Below are 19,148 nucleotides of genomic sequence, written 5' to 3'. Positions count from 1 at the left end.
TGTTGGCTATTGTGCGGTTACTCTAGCAGGTGGTTTGGTTTTATGTTCAGAAGTTTTATCCGCTATAGTTGCTTTAACCATCTTCGTACGGTGTTAATCAACTTCGTTGTCATTAATAGATTCAGGTATGCACAAAGTACAGCTTCCTCGAGACAAATTCATATGCTAGACGCCCAGGAATCTCTGTAGGAAAACTATCGCTAAGAAATTGCCGTTTGCTTTTCAAATGTATAATAAAGTGAATCTAAGGAACGTACAGCATAGAACGTACAGGAAGGTGTCCCATTTTAGTTGAAATTATACGGTATCTCCGTTAATCGTAAAGATAGAAGGGTGCGGTTTGCACATACCATAGCCACTTTTTTGTCAAACCGATGCGGAAGATGCCGTAAACAAAATTTTCATAGCCCTCTTAGTTTCTGAGCTACAGGGTCTTTTTGAAAATTTTGCAATTTGGGACACCCCATGTATCTCTGTTATTGTTAAAGGTATCGAGAAGGTAAAAACTGTTTATTGTAGAACTTTTTACGTAGAATATAGTGACGTAGTCTGTTATTCTATAAAAAGAATATTTTTAAAAATTTGAACTAAAGTTAGGTTTTCTTAAATGGAATATCCTGGATATTTATAAATTATATGATCTGACTTGCCTCAGTAATATATATCACTCTATATTTATTTTCATTATTTACTTCAATATTTAAAAGTTTTTATGAAAAAAATCATATTTATTAGTAGGCCATGATTGATAACAAAAGAAACTAAAGAATTATTAAAAGTATACTGTTATCTGTCTCTTGTTTTATTTTGGGAGTCACTAATAAATTGTTTATGTATTAGAGAAACTTAATTCTCTACCGCTCTTTGTAAATCTTGGAAGCTATCTTACCGGAACTTTTGGATATTTATTTAGCTAATTTACGTCAAATATACTTTCAACAAGATGAACCCTCTCATACAACTTTGAAAATATTAAATTATTATTTCTCAGATCAATGAATTGGAACCAATGGACCCATATGATGGCCTTCCTGATTATCGGATTTGTCCGTTCTCGATTTCTGATTTTGGGGATTTTTGAAATATCAAATATATCGTGGCAACTACAACACTGTCGAATACCTGGAAAATTCTTTAATAATGCAATATGATATGATATTTGCAAACTGATCCCATTATAATAAATGCCGTTATAAAAAAAAAGAAAAATATTCAATGATTCAGTGGTAACAGTTCAAAGGTAAAATATATCAGTCCCAAATAAAATTTTAATATGTGTATGACTATTTTAGTAAAACCATTTTGATTTGTTTGTTAATTATCACGGCCTACTAATAAGAAAATGATATATTTTAAATATTGCAGTAATTAGTGAAAATAATTATAAAGTGATATATAGTTTTGAAAAGCTCATAGCAAGACGGATCAAATGGTTTATAAATATACAGGGTGTTCCATTTGAAAAAGCATAACTTTAGTTCATATTTTCAAAAGTATTTTTTTCATAGAAAAACAAACTACGTCACTGCATTCTACGTAAAAAGTTCTACAAGAATCAGTTTTCACCTTATCGATATCGTCCATAATAACGGAGATACGGGGGCTGTCCCAAATTGCAAAATTTTCAAAAAGACCCTGTAATTCAGAAACGAAGAGGGCTATGAGAATTTTGATTACAGCATCTTCCGTTTGACAAAAAAGTGGGACAGGTTTGTACAAACCGCATCCTCCTATCTTTACTAATAACAGAGGTACCGTATGATTTCAACCAAAATGGGACACCCTGTACATGTAAGTGAACGAACGTACATGTAAGTGAACGGACTGTATTAATTAAACGAAGCAAATCTTATGTCAAGAAGGCCTGGTTTGGGACCACAACTTACTAGGTCTGTTGACTAGGAAAAATTACGAAAAAATGTAAAAAAATGTGTCTTCCTCAAAAGCGAATATCTCCAACAAAAATAAAGTTATTAAGATGAATCAAAAAGTAAAACTATCGACAAAGAGGATATACCTAGATGATAAAACGATTTTTAAATTCTTTGCTGTCTTAACATATTCCACACGGTATTTTCCGTCTCCATGGATAGGAACTTTCCGGCCATGGATAGGAACTTTCATTTTTAATTTAGAAGGGGATACTAAAAAGTCAAATAATTTAGTTACACATTGCTTAAAACATCATCAAAATCGGCCCACTATAACAAAATAGATTAAACTTTAAAATACATCAAAATTTGCCCGTTTTTCGCGCCGGTGCACAGTGTGAAATTTTGACGTTCTAGGTGGAATTAATTCGATTTGCCAACTTTATCCCAGGTCCTAAGTTATTGTAAAATTTATTCAAGGAATGTCCATTCATCAATAAAAAAACATATGTTTATTTTTAAAATCAAGCTTATTATTTAAAAATGCTCATTACTTTATCTTTCGGACAAAACGATAAAATCATCTAAAATTCTAGCCCATTTAGTCAAATTTTGCAGGCGTTTTAGTGAGAAGTGTTTACTTTCACGGAATAACTACATTGATATGATTTTTATATTAGGCATACGTGGTAAGCTATCATTTTTTAAAAATATTTCTGCCTTATAGTTTGACTGAAAAGAAATGTTAAAGAAGTACCTGCAGTTACCTATGAAAAATTGTAATTTGGCTACTTTAAATATGTTTTTGTTACATAATACCACATAATACCACGGTAACTGTGTCATTTCTTGAAAGGCCACTTATTAAAGCATACGACATAAAAAAATTAGCTGCGTTTAGGTGCGCTTTAGCCATACATATATATTTTTTAAGATGGCTGCGCGCTTCACTCGTCAGGATGTATATGAGGTTTGTACTTCTAACACTCCAAAGAAGCGGCGAAGCGCTGTGGTGAATTTTATATTGGAACGCTTTGATTCTAGTAATCTTTCAAGAGCTGTCAAAGAAAATATAAGAAATAGATATTTTGTCAGAAAATCGAGAACAAATGGAAAAAGGCAAAATAGGCATAAACATATCTTCTTATCTAAAAATTCTGATTGGTTAACGGGGAATTTCGATTATCTGTATTAGCAAGAGTAAAAAATGAAAGAAAAACCTCAAATAGAGTCTCTTTGTGCGGTAAGGTTCGTCGAGAAATCAACAATTGATTATTTTATTTTCTTTGATTGTATGATTTTCTCCGATTTAGATAGTTTTTCCAAATCGGTTTGACCCACAAACATTTTATAGTGTATTTTGTTTGTATATAGTACTTTCTTATTTGCCTTTCTTATAGATTATGTATTTTGGTTCGGCAACGCCACATTTTGTAGAATTTTAGACACTCCGTATATTAAACTCCGTAGTTACTAACCTCAAAACTATTCTCTAATCAACAAATTTTTTTATTAAAAATAACATTTTATGAATCACTGATAATATAGTAAAAAAGTTTCCCATATATGTACCAAACATTATGAGAGACCCTGTATATGCCCTACTACGATTATTTTGGTGCATGGTCTACCTTGCCTTGATAAAATTTCTTATATAAAAACGAAAAAGACTAATATTTCATTAAAAGAGTCGCTGAAATATTTTTTTCCAGCTACAACCCGTAAATTTCACACTGTGCGGTGAGTGTATTTCGTTTATTAAAGTACTTGTGTAAGTGTATGTAAAGTGTTTTCAGCGCTATTTAAATATTTACTTTGTTAAATTCAATATTTTTATCTAAACTTAACCTTTTACCTTCATTATTTGCCTCTAGCTTTATCGAATACATGAGTGTTTTAATTCAATATTTTATTTTTGTCGATTTAATTTCAATAATATTAAGTTTAGTTTGAATATTTACTAATTTGAATTAAATAAAAATATTCATATTAGATTTTTAACATCTATTTACATTAACCTTTTCTTTACTACTTCTTACAACTTTTGACTTGCAAGGGAAATTCGTAGATACATGTTTAAAATTTTCCCGCAGAAAGATATAAAACAAAATTCATAAATGTTTATATTTTGATTAAAACACTAATTATGAAGTGAGGCCAAGGTTTCCCATTTTTTAATAATGCTGTCACTTATACCGGATGATCGAATAAAAACGGTGTCAGCGATGGCTATGACATGAAGATCGCTGTCATTTTATATGTAAAATCGAGTGTAAAATTAAATGGGAAATGTTATCGATCGTCATTTCATAGCCATCGCTGACGCTGTTTTTATTCGATCATACGGTATTACGTTTTGACAAAACTTTCATTCTTTAACAACTTTCAATATACTTAAATATAAATTAAATATTTTTATTTCAATATTCAATTTTATTAAATATGGTTGAATATCACTTACAGGGTGGCGTACTTCATTCGCCTCGGTTGCTTCTATGGAAACGGAAATATATAGAAACAAAATATTTAAATACGGGAAGACAATGTGCATAATTTAAAATTATTTTGAAATATACAGGATATGTCAGAATTAAGATCCACACCAAAGTTATATTTTTTCTTATGGAACACCTGGTATTTTATTTCATATTTGGATCTTGGAACACAAAATAAAGCAATTATTATAAGGGTTAAAAATGTTTACAAGTTTTGGTGTTTGAGATATTTAAATATATTTAAATATGCCATGCAATACTAAAAAAGATTTCCAACACCCTGTACACTGCTTTTCAGAATTGATTCTTGTGCTGACTTTTAAGTCAAAGAAATAAGCTTGTAAGCTGAAAAATGTGATTGCTTTGTTTAATGTATACAGGAGTGTGAAAAATTGCTGGTCTATTTAAATATTTATTTTGTATAAAAACTTTATTATTTCAAGTACAACACCCTGTATTTTTTTAAATAAATCGTAGCAGATTCAAATGCTCTTTCAAACTATACTAGGGTTTCCTATATCAATCTAGCTCAGATTTTGAATCAAGAGCAATTTTTCAATAAAATGACAACCAAAAGGGCTAGTGTCGTCATGGCAAGGTTTCTAGTGATAGTTAGTGGCTATTTTCAAAATCGAAATTAGTTTATGGACTAATAATAATGAATTGAAATAATAATTTCAAAATATAATTTAATCATATTATTATATCAGTTTGCTTTTATTTAATTTACCTACAATAGTTTAATAAATAATATTTATTAAATATGTATTTATTATTATATCAAGAAAAACGAAGAAGTAGTTCTTTGATTGATTTTACAATGACGCAGATATATGGATTTTCTATAAAAGAGCCAATTATTGCAAATTCATTTTCTTCATTTCCAACGATAGGTTTCTGCCTAATAGTTTTTTTTATAAACCACACTACCAACTCTGCGAAATAGGACTCGAATAATTCGAAGTAGTTTTTCAAATAAACGCTTATTAGGAAAATTCCTATTTGGATATTTTTGAGTATAAACCCCAGAGGCCAAGAACCAATTTCCCCACAAAATAAAATCACTAGTAACATATCCATTCATTCCGCCAGCACATACCGCTTTATTTTTCTTGATAAAATAATGAATACTTACATATTAAATTATTGTAGGCAAATTTAAGTAAACTGTCCAACTGTCCAATTGTCCATACACTGCCATACACTAATGTCGATTTTGAAAATAGTTACTGTCACTAGAAAATTGCCATGGCGACACCAGCCGTCTTGATTGCCATGCATTTTATTGAAAAATCGCTTTTTATTCAAAATCTGACCTGGATAGATATAGGAAATTTTAATATAGTTTGAAAGAGCATTTGAATCTGCTTCTATTTATTTAAAAGTACAGTGTGTTGCATTTGAAATAACAAAGAAAATAAAAAAATACAAGTAAACAGCCAGTAAGAGGAAGAACATGTCTTTTGGATTCTAAACTCAGCAGTGTTTAACAGAATAATTAAACTAATCAGGACTATTTTTAGTTCTCTATTTTAGTGGCGAAAATAAATATCTAGCTGTCTATAAAATCTGTTAAGTTTAATTTAATTTCTATGATAGACTATTTATAACGTTTATAATAAAATATAGAGCTCTCTTGTTTCTTTTTGTTGTAGTACGTTTAGAAAATACACATCACTTGCAATTTTACTTCTTTACCGCTTACCTCTTCAGGGATATCTATTTTAAACGGCCTGACAGCTACATCGTCTTTTCTGGAACTTCCAGGACCCCACCATGTATTTTCCACTTGGGGTAATGGTGGTACATGAGTTAGTTTCAAGTAAATAAATCCCAATCCAAGCGCAAACGATAGAAACAACAACGGAAGCTTCGCGCCCATGGTAACGCACTAAATTTAACTATCACACTGTTTTGACTGCTTTGATCGTCTGCTTAATAATATTCGTGTTTATACAGATTATTTTTTAAGTCACGGTGAGAAGCTGTTATGCGGTAATATTGTAAATCAATTTCGTTGATAGCGTTTGGAGTGCTTGACGATTGTATAAGTCTGTCGATTCCAGAGGTGGAGAGTTAAAAGTCGTTGACTTCAAATTTCGATAATAGTAAAATACAAAAATTATGATAAAAACTAATTTAGATGACGAAAATGTGCATCGTTATCACTTTTAAGTTATTTAATACATCAAACCTTTTTTTTTACTTGAATTTAGATGACGAAAATGTGCATCGTTATCACTTTTAAGTTATTTAATGCATCAAAACTTTTTTTTTTACTTGAAATCACTTACACAAAAAAAAACAACAAAACAACTAGTATACCGGGTGCGTCTCGAAAGTGGCTCACCTCCATAACTTTTTTATTTTATTATACAAAAAACGAAATTTTTTGGTATGTTAGTATATGACATAAATGAGGATTGATTCACTTATTCAATTGTTTTTGGTCACTTCCTGTTTTACCGAAAATAACGACAATTTTTGATTTTTAAATGGCATCCTGGGTATATTTCTACTTTATATAAAATGACACTCTGGATATAATGACATATCATATGTCAATTTTTGACATTTTCGTTTAAAATAGAATCAAAGAATCGTATTTTAAATTTCAATTTAGAGTGCCATGCCTGTGTTAAAAACATTAATTTTCAATCAAGGAGCCTTGGGAAAATAATTTTGATCGTCTAATGTTTTTTGTGTCTTGCCCAGGCTGGTTAAAAGATGCCCAAATCGTACTCTTAATCACATCTCAATTTTTTGAACGAGGGTGGCTCATTATTTGGAAAAAGCATTTTTTACGAATAATTTAATACCACATACTTGGTATTTCAAGTCAAATTATCGTTATGAAAGGTACGTTATAATTTCCAATAAACCATATGCGAAAATATCAATAGTTGACATGTGATATATATCATTCTATTCAGAGTGTCATTTTCTATCGAATTAAGTAAAAATATACCGAGGGTGTCATTTATAAATCAAAAGTTGTAGTCATTTCCGGTGAAACCGGAAGTGACCGAAAACAATTGAATATGTTAATCAATCCTAATTTATGTCATATCCCATACAGCACATAAAATCACATTTACGATGTGTATACATTATTAGATGCAGACACAGGGTGACACAATTCCCCCGATGTAAATATGCTACTTTTACACATTGTAGTTCAACACGTATACACAAAGGTTAAACGTCCGCCTCACAATGTAGCCACAGTATAGCATTTACGTATACACAAAGTAAGGGATACACAGTGTGCCGTAGGATACATAGTGCTTGTGTATTACGTTTAAACTCTGTTTACACATTGCAGTTGTGACTACCGCGTGTATACGTATGTATTTTGCTTCGTATACCTAACCATCTTGTGCTAGATAAAACTACTTCTTATATGAAGGAATTTAGGAAATAATACAAGTTCTGATGCCTACCTTTTCGTTCTTTTTCTTTTTAAGAATTCAATGATCCCAATTATATCTTTTTAGAACGAAAATTAGGAAGGCAAAACTTTGTATTTTTCAATAGAAAACACTGCAAAAGAACAGAATTTGTATCAAAATGTATTAACAATATAAGTACCTCCTATAACAACATACTAAAATGGTAAACACTGGTATATCGCTACGATTTGGTGGACCTCGTTCAGTAATTTTTTCTCCTCTTTTCCTTCCAAACAGTTGGTTTGTTAGCATACACATTCATCGAGCACTCTGTTGGACTTTGTTGTATTTTATTTCCAGATTAACAATCTCACCCTTAAATTTTATATGAAACTGATTATTGAATATTAAACATATCTGTATATTGATCCGTCAATAACTTACCGAATATCAGTGTAAGAAGTTCTTTGAAGTGTTTAAATCTTTCTTTCTCTGGTCTATTTAGATTTTTATTATTTCCAAATTAAAAAAAATTATATTGCAGAGCTAACCTCTTTATCATTATACGAGAATATTTGGAGTTTTCATTCATTGGAGTCAAAATTTGGTAAATTGGGTATCGAGTACGGGAAAAGTCGCTATATAATATTAATAATACTCTTAGGAAGGTGTAACAAGGCAATTAAAAACTTGTGCTTACCTTTAAATCTCTTTTAAACTACACACAAACAGAACATTTATATAGAGCTTCCGAATGATAAAACAATAATAGCTGCTAACACATACCACTGCTAGAAAGGAGAAAGGTACACATAAGATACACTTGGTCGGTGTATCTACGCTGAGGCTATCCGCGCGTGCGCACACCTTCATTTCATGCTAGAATGTAGACACAACAGTACACTATTACAAAGTGTCTATATAGATATTTATATTATGTCTATGCGTCACATTTTTACAAGGTGTGTACTATAAGCACAACTATGATACGAAGTATCACACATACGTATGACTTATACATTGTATGTTTCATATACCGACGTCAGATTTCATTATTTTAATAATTATTTGTTACGTTACAAAAACTCTTTAGAATCCTGTGTGCACACGGTATACAACTAGTAAACACTGTTCACACAATTCTATCAATATAAACCTGCGTGTATCTCATATGTATATGTTAGAACTAGATGAACACTTAGGATCACTTTAACATATTTTGTTTTTCATGTGTCTCCCTTGTAGAAACGTAATTTCATTTGGACGTGCTGTATGGGATAGTAACATACCAAATCTCGTTGATTTATCTGAAAAAATAAAAAAGTAATAGGGGGTGAGCCATTTTTGAGACGCACCTGGTATACACCCGTTTAGTTAATCGACTTTCTTGTATTGTGTAGATATATTTATTAATATCAAAATTATAACACTTAATGCAAAAACATATATTAATAATCTTATACTACGATAATATTGATAGTTAATATTGTGTTTTTATTTGGTAGTTTCTTCGCACGCCTATGACTATTGTTTACTGATGAAAATACTAATGTATAGTCCATATTGCCACCTTGAACCCATGTACCTTCCTGATTAATTTTAACGAGTAACCGAGTTGTATTAAATATTTCATTCTAAAATTAGATAGTATTAGACTCGGTAATAGAAAATAACAAGTCATTCAACAATTTGCTGGGCCACGATGATAAAGGAAGATTACATATTAATATTTTATTCAGATTTGATTTCTCAGCGGTTTAGAGTAGACAGCTATTATTGTTTTCTAATTAATAATATTTAATTTTGATTTGTAATGATGTCATCCAAATATAAATGAAAAATTTGATAGCAGAACATTATTTAGAACTAGAAGCAGAGCCACTACACGTCGTACGCGACGTACGGATTTATACAGGGTGAGTCTTAAATAAGTGCAAATATTTTCAGGTGGTATCTCTCTATAAAAGAAACATATTTTCTCTTATCATTTTTCAAGTAACTCCAAAATTACCGAGTTAATTAAGTTTGAAAATTTAAAAAAAATTGATTTTTTTGAAAAAATTTTGAGAGCCACCGGGTTTTTTTCTGTATTTGCATCCCTTTTAGTGCCGTAACCATAGAGTAAAGCCGTAACTATGGTAATATTAGAGATAAAGAAATTATACCGTGGGAAAATTTGCGGTGAACAGGCAGTTCTAGAAAGTTTTCGAAAAATATACAGTGAAATTTAAAAGAAAATGTACGATTTTCAACATCTTTTTTTGCGAAAAAGACCTCATAGACGTATTCCTGGGGTCGAAATATACCACCCATGAAAATATTTGCACTTATTTAAGACTCACCCTGTATCGATGAATTATTTTACGGCTAAACTTTAATTTAGCCGAAATCTGTTATATAAAAAATGACTTTATATATAGTCTGTCCGATGACAAGATCCTTGACAGTGATAGATCTGTCTGTCATTTTAATTTCAAAGTAGTTTATTTTATTTTACAAAGAAATAAGTTGGTACAATTGGAACGCATAGCAGAAAATTAATATACATATTTAAAATTTGAGTGACAAGTGATTACTTCAAAATATTGTGAAAAAAACAGTATGTGTTAATACAAAACAAAAAAGAACAAAACACTACATACCGAAAAATTTAAAAAAGAACTATTTCTTACAAGAAATAGTTCTTTTTTAAATAGCTATAAAGAACTACTTTTTTCAAGCTTGAAGAAACTTCCCGCATTTATTATTATATTTATTAATATAACTTACGTACAAATACAAATTTGTAATATTCCACAGGAATAAATAAGACAACATAAATAAAACAAATTATTTTATTAATAATAACACTTACCGAATTTTATACCTTAAAGGTTGATTAATTAACTTTCATCTTAATTTTTTTAAACCAGTACCTTTTGACATTATTTTTCTGCAATACTAAAATCCATTATTTACGTATCGTGTGATGTCGTTATTTACAGCTACTCCAGTTTTTAGTATGTTTAGTACGATCCTTTCACTATATACACGAGATGCACTTATCTATGACGAGATGGTATACAAATTATTTGTATACTTTATTGGCGTATAAGACTTTCTGCCTGACCACCGAGTAACTCTAATTGTGCTCTGGGTCTTCAGTTAATTTTCCCTCGATTTTTCCTCCGCTTGACTTCAAAAGACAAAACACACGTAATAATACGAATCAAAATACATCATCTTCCAAAACGCAGGGTATTTGACATAAGTTGTACAACTTATGTCAAACTTTGACAAGCTTCAAAAATCTAAAGGCGAATTTATACGCATCAGCGTCCATTTATCGTTCATCGTTCCGTCAAACCAATAAAATTGAAATAAGATCTCTCATTTTTGGAATAAACCAATAAAACTGGTTAAAGACAACAAGAGACGACGCATGACGGATTTATATTTAAACTCATCCATAGTTAACTTAAAAAATATTAGAAACTTTTTTTAGTAAAATAAATAGATTGGTATGGACGTCATCTGCTTTTCTTCTGTCATCGTCTGTCGAAATCTTACCTGAGAAAAAAAAACAGAGTATATACGTTCTAGAAGGCGTTAGGAGTACAAATACACAAAAATTTTTCTGCGGAAATGCGTCATTTTCATTTTCGGACTTTAGTATAGCCGAAATCTGTCACATCAAAACTAGTCTTCTTGGTGTGTTTTAGACATTTTTCTAAACATAAAAACACAAAAAATTGTCTGCGGAAATTTGTTATTTTTTTTATATAAAAAAATGCTTTGACTTTAGAATAGCCGAAATCAGTTACATGAGAATTGAGAAATGAACTTATATTTGTTTTATACGAGCCATTACGAGCATAGAAATACAAAAAAATTCCTGCGGAAATGTGTCAATGTCATTTTGTGCATTTTGTTTTTCATACATTTTTCAGCTTAAAAGCTTACTTTTAATATCCTGTCTCCCCTACAAAAGGAAAATCTCCATGTATGATGGTTATAGATTATATGATGAGTTATAAGTCAAGGGAGGAAAGGGAAACACAATAGATCTTTAAGGTGGCGGTGTCTAACTATATCAAGTATTTAATTTTACTATAACTAATCTAAATGATCTCTTGATACATTATCAGCAAAAAATTATCAAAGCGACATAACAAATTTACGACGTGTGTTAAGTTAGCACAACCACTTCAAAAAAAATGTATGAAACTATGTGGAATAATTGCCGTAAATTAGCCGTAAATTTGCCGTGAAAACGAAAAATTTGCCGCTCTTCGCTAAGTATGTTAAATCGATGGTTGTGCTAAGTTAATATTAAGTTAGCACAACCACCATTGGAAATCAGTGAAAGAACATAGTTAGAAATTTTACAGTATATAGTCTGTCCAATGAGAAGATCCTTGATAGTGATAGATGTGTCTGTCATTTTAATTTCAAAGTAGTTTATTTTATTTTACAAAGAAATAAGTTGGTACAACTGGAACGCATAGCAGGAAATATTAAAAATTTGACTGACAAGTTCAAAATATTGTGAAAAAAAATGTATAAAACTGAAAAAATGTAATCGAGTTATTTTATTTAATCAAAACGGTATGTGTTAATACAAAACAAACAAGAACAAGACACCATATACCAAAAAAATATAAAAAAGCTATTTCTTACTTTCAAGCTTTATGAAACTTCCCGCATTTATGATTATATTTATCAATATAACTTATATGTACAAATACAAATTTGTAATATTCCACAGGAATAAATAAAACAACATAAATAAAACAAACTATTTTATTAATAATAACACTTTTAACACCAAAGCACACCAAATTTTATACCTTAAAGGTTGATTAATTAACTTTAATCTTAATTTTTTTTAAACCAGTACTTTTTGACATTAATTTTTTGCAGTACTAAAATCCATTATTTACCTATCGTGTGATGTCGATATTTTACAGCTACTCCAGTTTTTAGTATGTGTTTAGTATGGTCCTACCATATTCGAGATGCACTTATCTACGACGAGATGGTATACGAACTTTATTGATGCTAACCAAACCAAACCATACACTGAGCTCTCGGTCTACAGTTAATTTTCACTCGATTTTTCCTCCACTTGACTTCAAAAGACACAAAACACAGGTAATAACACGAATCAAAATGCATCATCTTCCAAAACGCAGGGTATTTGACAAAAGTTGACACAAAATTATAACCTATAATTTGGCAAGACTTTGACAAGCGTCAAAAATCTAAAGGCGAGTTCATACGCATCGGCGTCCGTTTGTCGTTCATCGTTCCGTCAAACCAATAAAATTGAAATATGATCTGTCATTTTTGAAATAAACTAATAAAACTGGTTAAAAACAACAAGAGACGACGTATGACGGATTTATATTTAAACCCATCCATAGTTAACTTAAAAATTATTAGAAACTTTTTTTAGTAAAATAAATAGATTGGTATGGGACGTCATCTGTTTTTCTTCTGTCATCGTCTGTCGAAATCTTACCTGAGAAAAAAAACAGAGTATAGCAGGAATTTGCCGTTTTTTTGCCTTCCTAGATACAATTAAAAAAAATATCCTCCGATCATTCTCTATCCCCCTGCAGCAAAAAATGTAATAGCGTCAAGGTCATATATTAAGTTAGCACAACCATTCCTGTAAACGTTAAGTAAAATGTCTGAAATTAGTTGGAACAATTGCCGTAAATTAGCCGTAAATACACCATGCAAACCAAAAATTTGCCGCTCTATTATTTGTTTACAAAAACGACAATTTTTTTAATTGACGTAAACGATAACGTTAAATTAGCGCAATTTTTATTAAAATTCATTAAATGGAATCAATATTGATTTTTTAGTACAACAGGAATATGGCATAAACAAGCCGTGAAATCGAAAAATTTGCCGCTCTTTTATTTCTCTGTAAAATCTACAGGGTGATTCAGGCTTCCGAAAAAACTCTATGTTAGGTTTTGGTTTGTAAATTTCATTTCATTCTTTTATGTAATATGGAGGCAATGGTAACGCATATTTTAAAAATATTTTTGTCAGCATACAGGGTGATTCGAACATATTTTCAAACCAAAGTTGTATATTTTTAAATGGAATACTATATATTTTTTAGCTCAGTGGGTTTGCCACTAAATTTCTGTTTCAAAAATACCATAATGTCATATACTATAACTAATGGCTTTTGAAATATAAACGTTTTTAAACTAAATTTACTGCTTATTTAAAGCCCTCTGAAAATTCTAAATTCGAAGATTTTTAAAAAAATCTAACATGAAGTACTGTATAATAGTGTCTTCTTCAAAATTCGGTCTACCAACATTTGCTATCTTGTTTGATATATACAAGGTGAGGCAAAACTAAATGTTGTTATTTTATCTACTATTTTAAATGGAACACCCTGTATTTTGTATCATAATCGAACAAGGTGTTTTCTAATCTTTTTGTTTTATTAAGTGCTTCTTATGCCGAAAATCGATATTTAATAAGAAAATTCTCTATTCCCCTGCAATAAAAAAATGTAATAACGTCAAGGTCATATATTAAGTCAGCACAACCATTCCAGTAACAAATAAGCAGTAAATTTAGTTTAAAAACGTTTATATTTCAAAAACCATTAGGTATAGTATATGACATTATGGTATTTTTGAAACAGAAATTTAGTGGCAAACCCACTGAGCTAAAAAAATATATAGTATTCCATTTAAAAATATACAACTTTGGTTTGAAAATATGTTCGAATCACCCTGTATGCTGACAAAAATATTTTTAAAATATGCGTTACCATTGCCTCCATATTACATAAAAAAATGAAATGAAATTTATAAACCAAAACCTAACATAAACTCTATGTTTCGGAAGCCTGAATCACTCTGTAGATTTTATAGAGAAATAAAACAGCGGCAAATTTTTCGATTTCACGGCTTGTTTACGGCATATTCCTGTTGTACTAAAAAATCATTATTAAACCCATTTAATGAATTTTAATAAAAATTGCGCTAATTTAACGTTATCGTTTAAGTCAATTAAAATAATTATCGTTTTTGTAAACAAATAATAGAGCGGCAAATTTTTGGTTTGCATGGTGTATTTACGGCTAATTTACGGCAATTGTTCCACCTAATTTCAGACATTTTACTTAACGTTTACAGGAATTGTTGTGCTAACTTAATATATGACCTTGACGCTATTACATTTTTTGTTGCATGGGGATAGAGAATGATCGGAGGATATTTTTTTTAATTGTATCTAAGAACGGCAAAAAAACGGCAAATTCCTGCTGTACTGTAAAATTTCTAACTATGTTCTTTCACTGATTTCCAATGGTGGTTGTGCTAACTTAGTATTAACTTAGCACAACCATCGATTTAACATACTTAGCGAAGAGCGGCAAATTTTTCGTTTTCACGGCAAATTTACGGCTAATTTACGGCAATTATTCCACATAGTTTCATACATTTTTTTTAAGCGGTTGTGCTAACTTAACACACGTAAATTTACGTGTCGTTATATCTAAAAAACTTAAGTCTTCATCACTAGTTAAAAAAATTAAAATATTTCATAACAAGTTGCGACACATCTTTAAAAACTTCAAACCAAAGATGAGTGTAAAGATAAAGTGTCACTTTAAATAATGTTAAAATTAAATATCATTTTTTTGATAACTCAATAATTAATTAAGTTCAAAATTCATTAAGTTTTTTTACTTGTTTGGATTTTTACCTTATGGTACACACTGCATAAATGTATAAATTATAAATTATTGTAAATCAAATTGTGAGACGAGCACGCAAAGGTGCAATTTTTAAATAATTTATACTACAAGGTCGATGTGGGTGTTTTATCGATCATTTATGTAAAATTCATTCATATTTAAATTCAAATTTGAAATTTTAATTCCAATTATTGTGTATACAACCTGGACTGCTCGGACATCAATAACTCAATTTTATGACATTATATATCAGTTATCACTGTAGTACCTAGAATAAAAGATTGCAGGAGTAGTTCCAGATGAATCTGTTAGGAAGTTAGATTAGGAAGCTGAATTGCGTTTAGCAAATAATTACCCAATTGAGGAAGTGACAATGAGGATCAAGACAATGAATCATTATGAATAGTTTAGTAAGTTGATGATACCAAATTCAATATGTTTGTGTTTTAAGTTTCATCATCATCATCATCATCAATTTCAGCTTATTCAACCATTCCCAATTATGGTGTAGCCTCCCTCTTCTTCTTATAGTGCCATACTCTCTACAGAGCGTCACCTGTACTTTTGACATTTTTTGTTTGCGTCATCAGTGTTTCACAAGTACATGGTACCTACAGTTTATCGCCGAATCCGAACGGCTCTATTTGAGAGGCTGTACAAGGCAAATATACTCAAGATGGTTTTCCATTGCCTTCTTTGAGGTAGCGCTGGCGGTTCGCTGGTCGCTCTATTTAGATAAACGAATATTTCTTCCATGCTGCAATTTTTGTTGTCCATCTGTTGTCCGTTCTTCTTGCCAGGTGTGCTGCTCATTGCCATTTGAGGGATTTGACTCTGTGTCGTATGTCGTAACAATTCTGACGTCTTTTGTCGTATCAATTCTATTTTTTTGCAGCCTCTCTTGGTTATTCCCAACATATTTCGTTCCATTGAATTTCGAATTTTAAATTTAAAGTATAAATATTTAGTTTTATTAATAAGAAATAAACATGACAATGGAATTTATTACCTCACCAAATCCTGACTATCTGCGGACTCTTACTTACTTACTTAGTGCGGACTCTATATTAACAATAACAGAAATATATTTTCTAAACTATCTGGTAAGTAGATACTTACTATGCTAGTTTAGATACTAGCAGATGTTTTAGTAAATTTAATAAAATACCTATTGTATCCAATGACTTCCCTAAAACTTAATTTAATAATCTCAAAATTTATGAAATTATGAACTCTATCGCTGTATCAGCTTGTCCAAATGCTGCAGATTTTTGGATTGCGCTATCTTCACTTGTATATTTATTCAGATGTCCATTTTCTCCTATATTGCTAAGCATTTACATATTGTAGTTACATTAGTCGTAGAATTAAAAAAAAATGTAAATTTTGGCATAGAGTCATTAAGAAAAAGGTTCACTTGATTGAGCCAAGAAAAAAAATAATTTAACTCTAAATGATATAAAAATAAAAAAAAAAGGTTTTCTTGAAATATTGAAACTGGAAGCATATGTACGTCAACCCAAATCCAAACGTTTATGGTTCAATGAGTATCGAGCGAGTAATGACGCGGCACTAATGTTGGAGATATCGGAAACGTATTTCTGCGGTTAATCCATACAGGATTCCATTATTTGTGGTTCTATCTCGCAGACATAATATCATCTAAGCTATACCTACCTATCCTAATAGATACGCTAAATCTAAAATTAACCCCTACATTTTTTTATTTCAGGTTTTGAAAGAACTCGGTCTCCCGAGTACAATGATATGCCACACTTAATACTTTTTTTTATTGTTTTGGGTACCTTAACAATAACAAAACTATTTAATTATTGTTTAAAATAAAGTCCGACTCCGGTTTTTTAAAATATTTAATCTGAATTATATTCATCCCAACAATATTGATCTTCTTCTTCTTCTAGTGCAGATCCATTAATGGATGTTTGCGATAACATTTTCCATTGCTTCTCTGTTCCGGGCGGTGTGTATTAACGACTGTACACCGTGTAGCCCTGTCCACTGCCTATAGTGCAGCGATTTCGAAGCCCTATCGTGCCGTTTTTTTTATTGGCGGAGAACCTAGGTCTAACATGGTAAGTTTTGTCAAGGATATCACAGGGTATATGAAATCGAGTTTTACGACATTTTTTCGTGGTCGAGGCATTTTTTATCTTCAAAGAACTGAAAAAAATTGATTTATTTGCGAATCATGTTTCTCAACGTCTCCTCTGTCATATCTCCGGAAATAAAAGTGATATCGGTCTGTTCTTTTTTTAAATTAAAGTAAAAACCATAGCGCTTTTATCAGTATACATGGTTTTTACTTAATTGGCTTTTTTATTGTTTTAAACATCAGAAAAACCCAAAAAATTATTTTATGTATTACAATTTTCACCAATCGAGAAACTTTTTTATTTTTAACTTTTTTTATGTACATCCAGCGAAGCAAATGAAGCCAAAACATTACAAAGTTTTTGGTAATATTACTTTTTTCCTAATATGTATCGTTTGACATCAGCGATTTTTTTATTAAGCGAGTCGGAGCGCAACGTATCGCCGCGCGCCGCCGCCGTAGCGTCGTCGTCGCGCGGTGCCCCTAGCAGCGTATGCAGGATAGACGAGCTGAACTATTTAATTGCCGTTTTTTAAGATTGCCAGATTTTATGTGTTTTCTTTATGAGGTGGTACTAATTATTGGTAATTAAAAATTGACAGAAACACACATTTGACATGACTGTGAATGTCCAAGTTTTTTTTGCTCGCAACAATACGTATTTTCCAGTATCCGATTTTTTTTTATTTTTTAATACAAACTGCGATGCTGTAAACGAATAAAATAATATTCTTTGCAGTTTCTTAAGGGTTCTACTAATATTCTACATAATATGTATATACACTGTGTCAATTTTAAAACTTCCTACCCTTAATATCTTTCTTGCAGTTAAAATCTGAATGCAGGCATATTTAATTGTTTCAGCAACTTTGGAGCGCGATTATTCGGGAACCTCTGGACAAAAAGCAATAAAGTAGGATACCACTAAAAAGAGAATTAAACGCCCTTTAAAACGATGTGCCAATTGACCCTCATTCCCATTTAAGATTGTAAGGGTGACATCTGCCCCTCCTAGGGGGTTTAAAGAAAAAGACTAAAAATATTCATTTAAAGTGTCCCCGTAACAAATACAATTGACGTGTCTTTCCGATTTTTCATATTTTTAACTTCAAGAAAGATATTAAGGGTGGGAAGTTTTAAAATTGACACAGTGTATGTACATAGGTACTAATATTATACTAATAGTTATATTAAAGTTTTTCTTAAAAACTAAGTACTTATTTAATACGTTATTAAGCATTTATAAGTTTTGCACCATTAGAAATTGTCTAATTCGTCATTCTCTTCTGTATCTCCCTCGAAGTCTTTAATAATGTTATTAAAAAAACAACATTTACACATACTGCAACACTTTATGCCTTCTTTAATACAATTCAAGAAAATCTGGTGAACGTTCAAGACGGGGGAATATAGTAATATACTCCATTTCAATGTTATTGGTAGCCGAAAAATTCAAAAATATCGATGTTTTTTAAAATCGTCTAAAAACAAAGAGTTTTTTTTAATTTTTTTGACAGAATATTTGACATTAAATGCGGCACAATTCTTAAACGAAAA

At 30.7% G+C, this 19,148-nt stretch overlaps 2 protein-coding genes across 2 annotated transcripts in view; one reads left to right on the top strand and one right to left on the bottom strand.

Annotated features, from left to right (window-relative positions):
- LOC115885675 (juvenile hormone epoxide hydrolase 1-like) overlaps positions 1-6,390 on the bottom strand; it is a 48,476-nt gene extending 42,086 nt beyond the window's left edge. The window contains exon 1 of the mRNA XM_030904657.1: positions 6,072-6,390. Coding sequence (XP_030760517.1) covers positions 6,072-6,248 — 177 coding nt within the window. The 5' untranslated portion in view covers positions 6,249-6,390. The remainder of the gene's footprint in view (positions 1-6,071) is intronic.
- The window catches only part of LOC115885674, a 528,892-nt gene that overhangs the window by 144,584 nt on the left and 365,160 nt on the right, over positions 1-19,148 (top strand). The window lies entirely within an intron of this gene.

Source organism: Sitophilus oryzae, unplaced genomic scaffold, assembly GCF_002938485.1.
Source record: "Sitophilus oryzae breed Bouriz unplaced genomic scaffold, Soryzae_2.0 scaffold_41_pilon_pilon, whole genome shotgun sequence".
NCBI classification, from domain to species: Eukaryota; Metazoa; Arthropoda; class Insecta; order Coleoptera; family Curculionidae; genus Sitophilus; species Sitophilus oryzae.
Note: the sequence above shows the minus strand (reverse complement) of the source record. Positions and strands in the feature narration are given on the sequence as shown.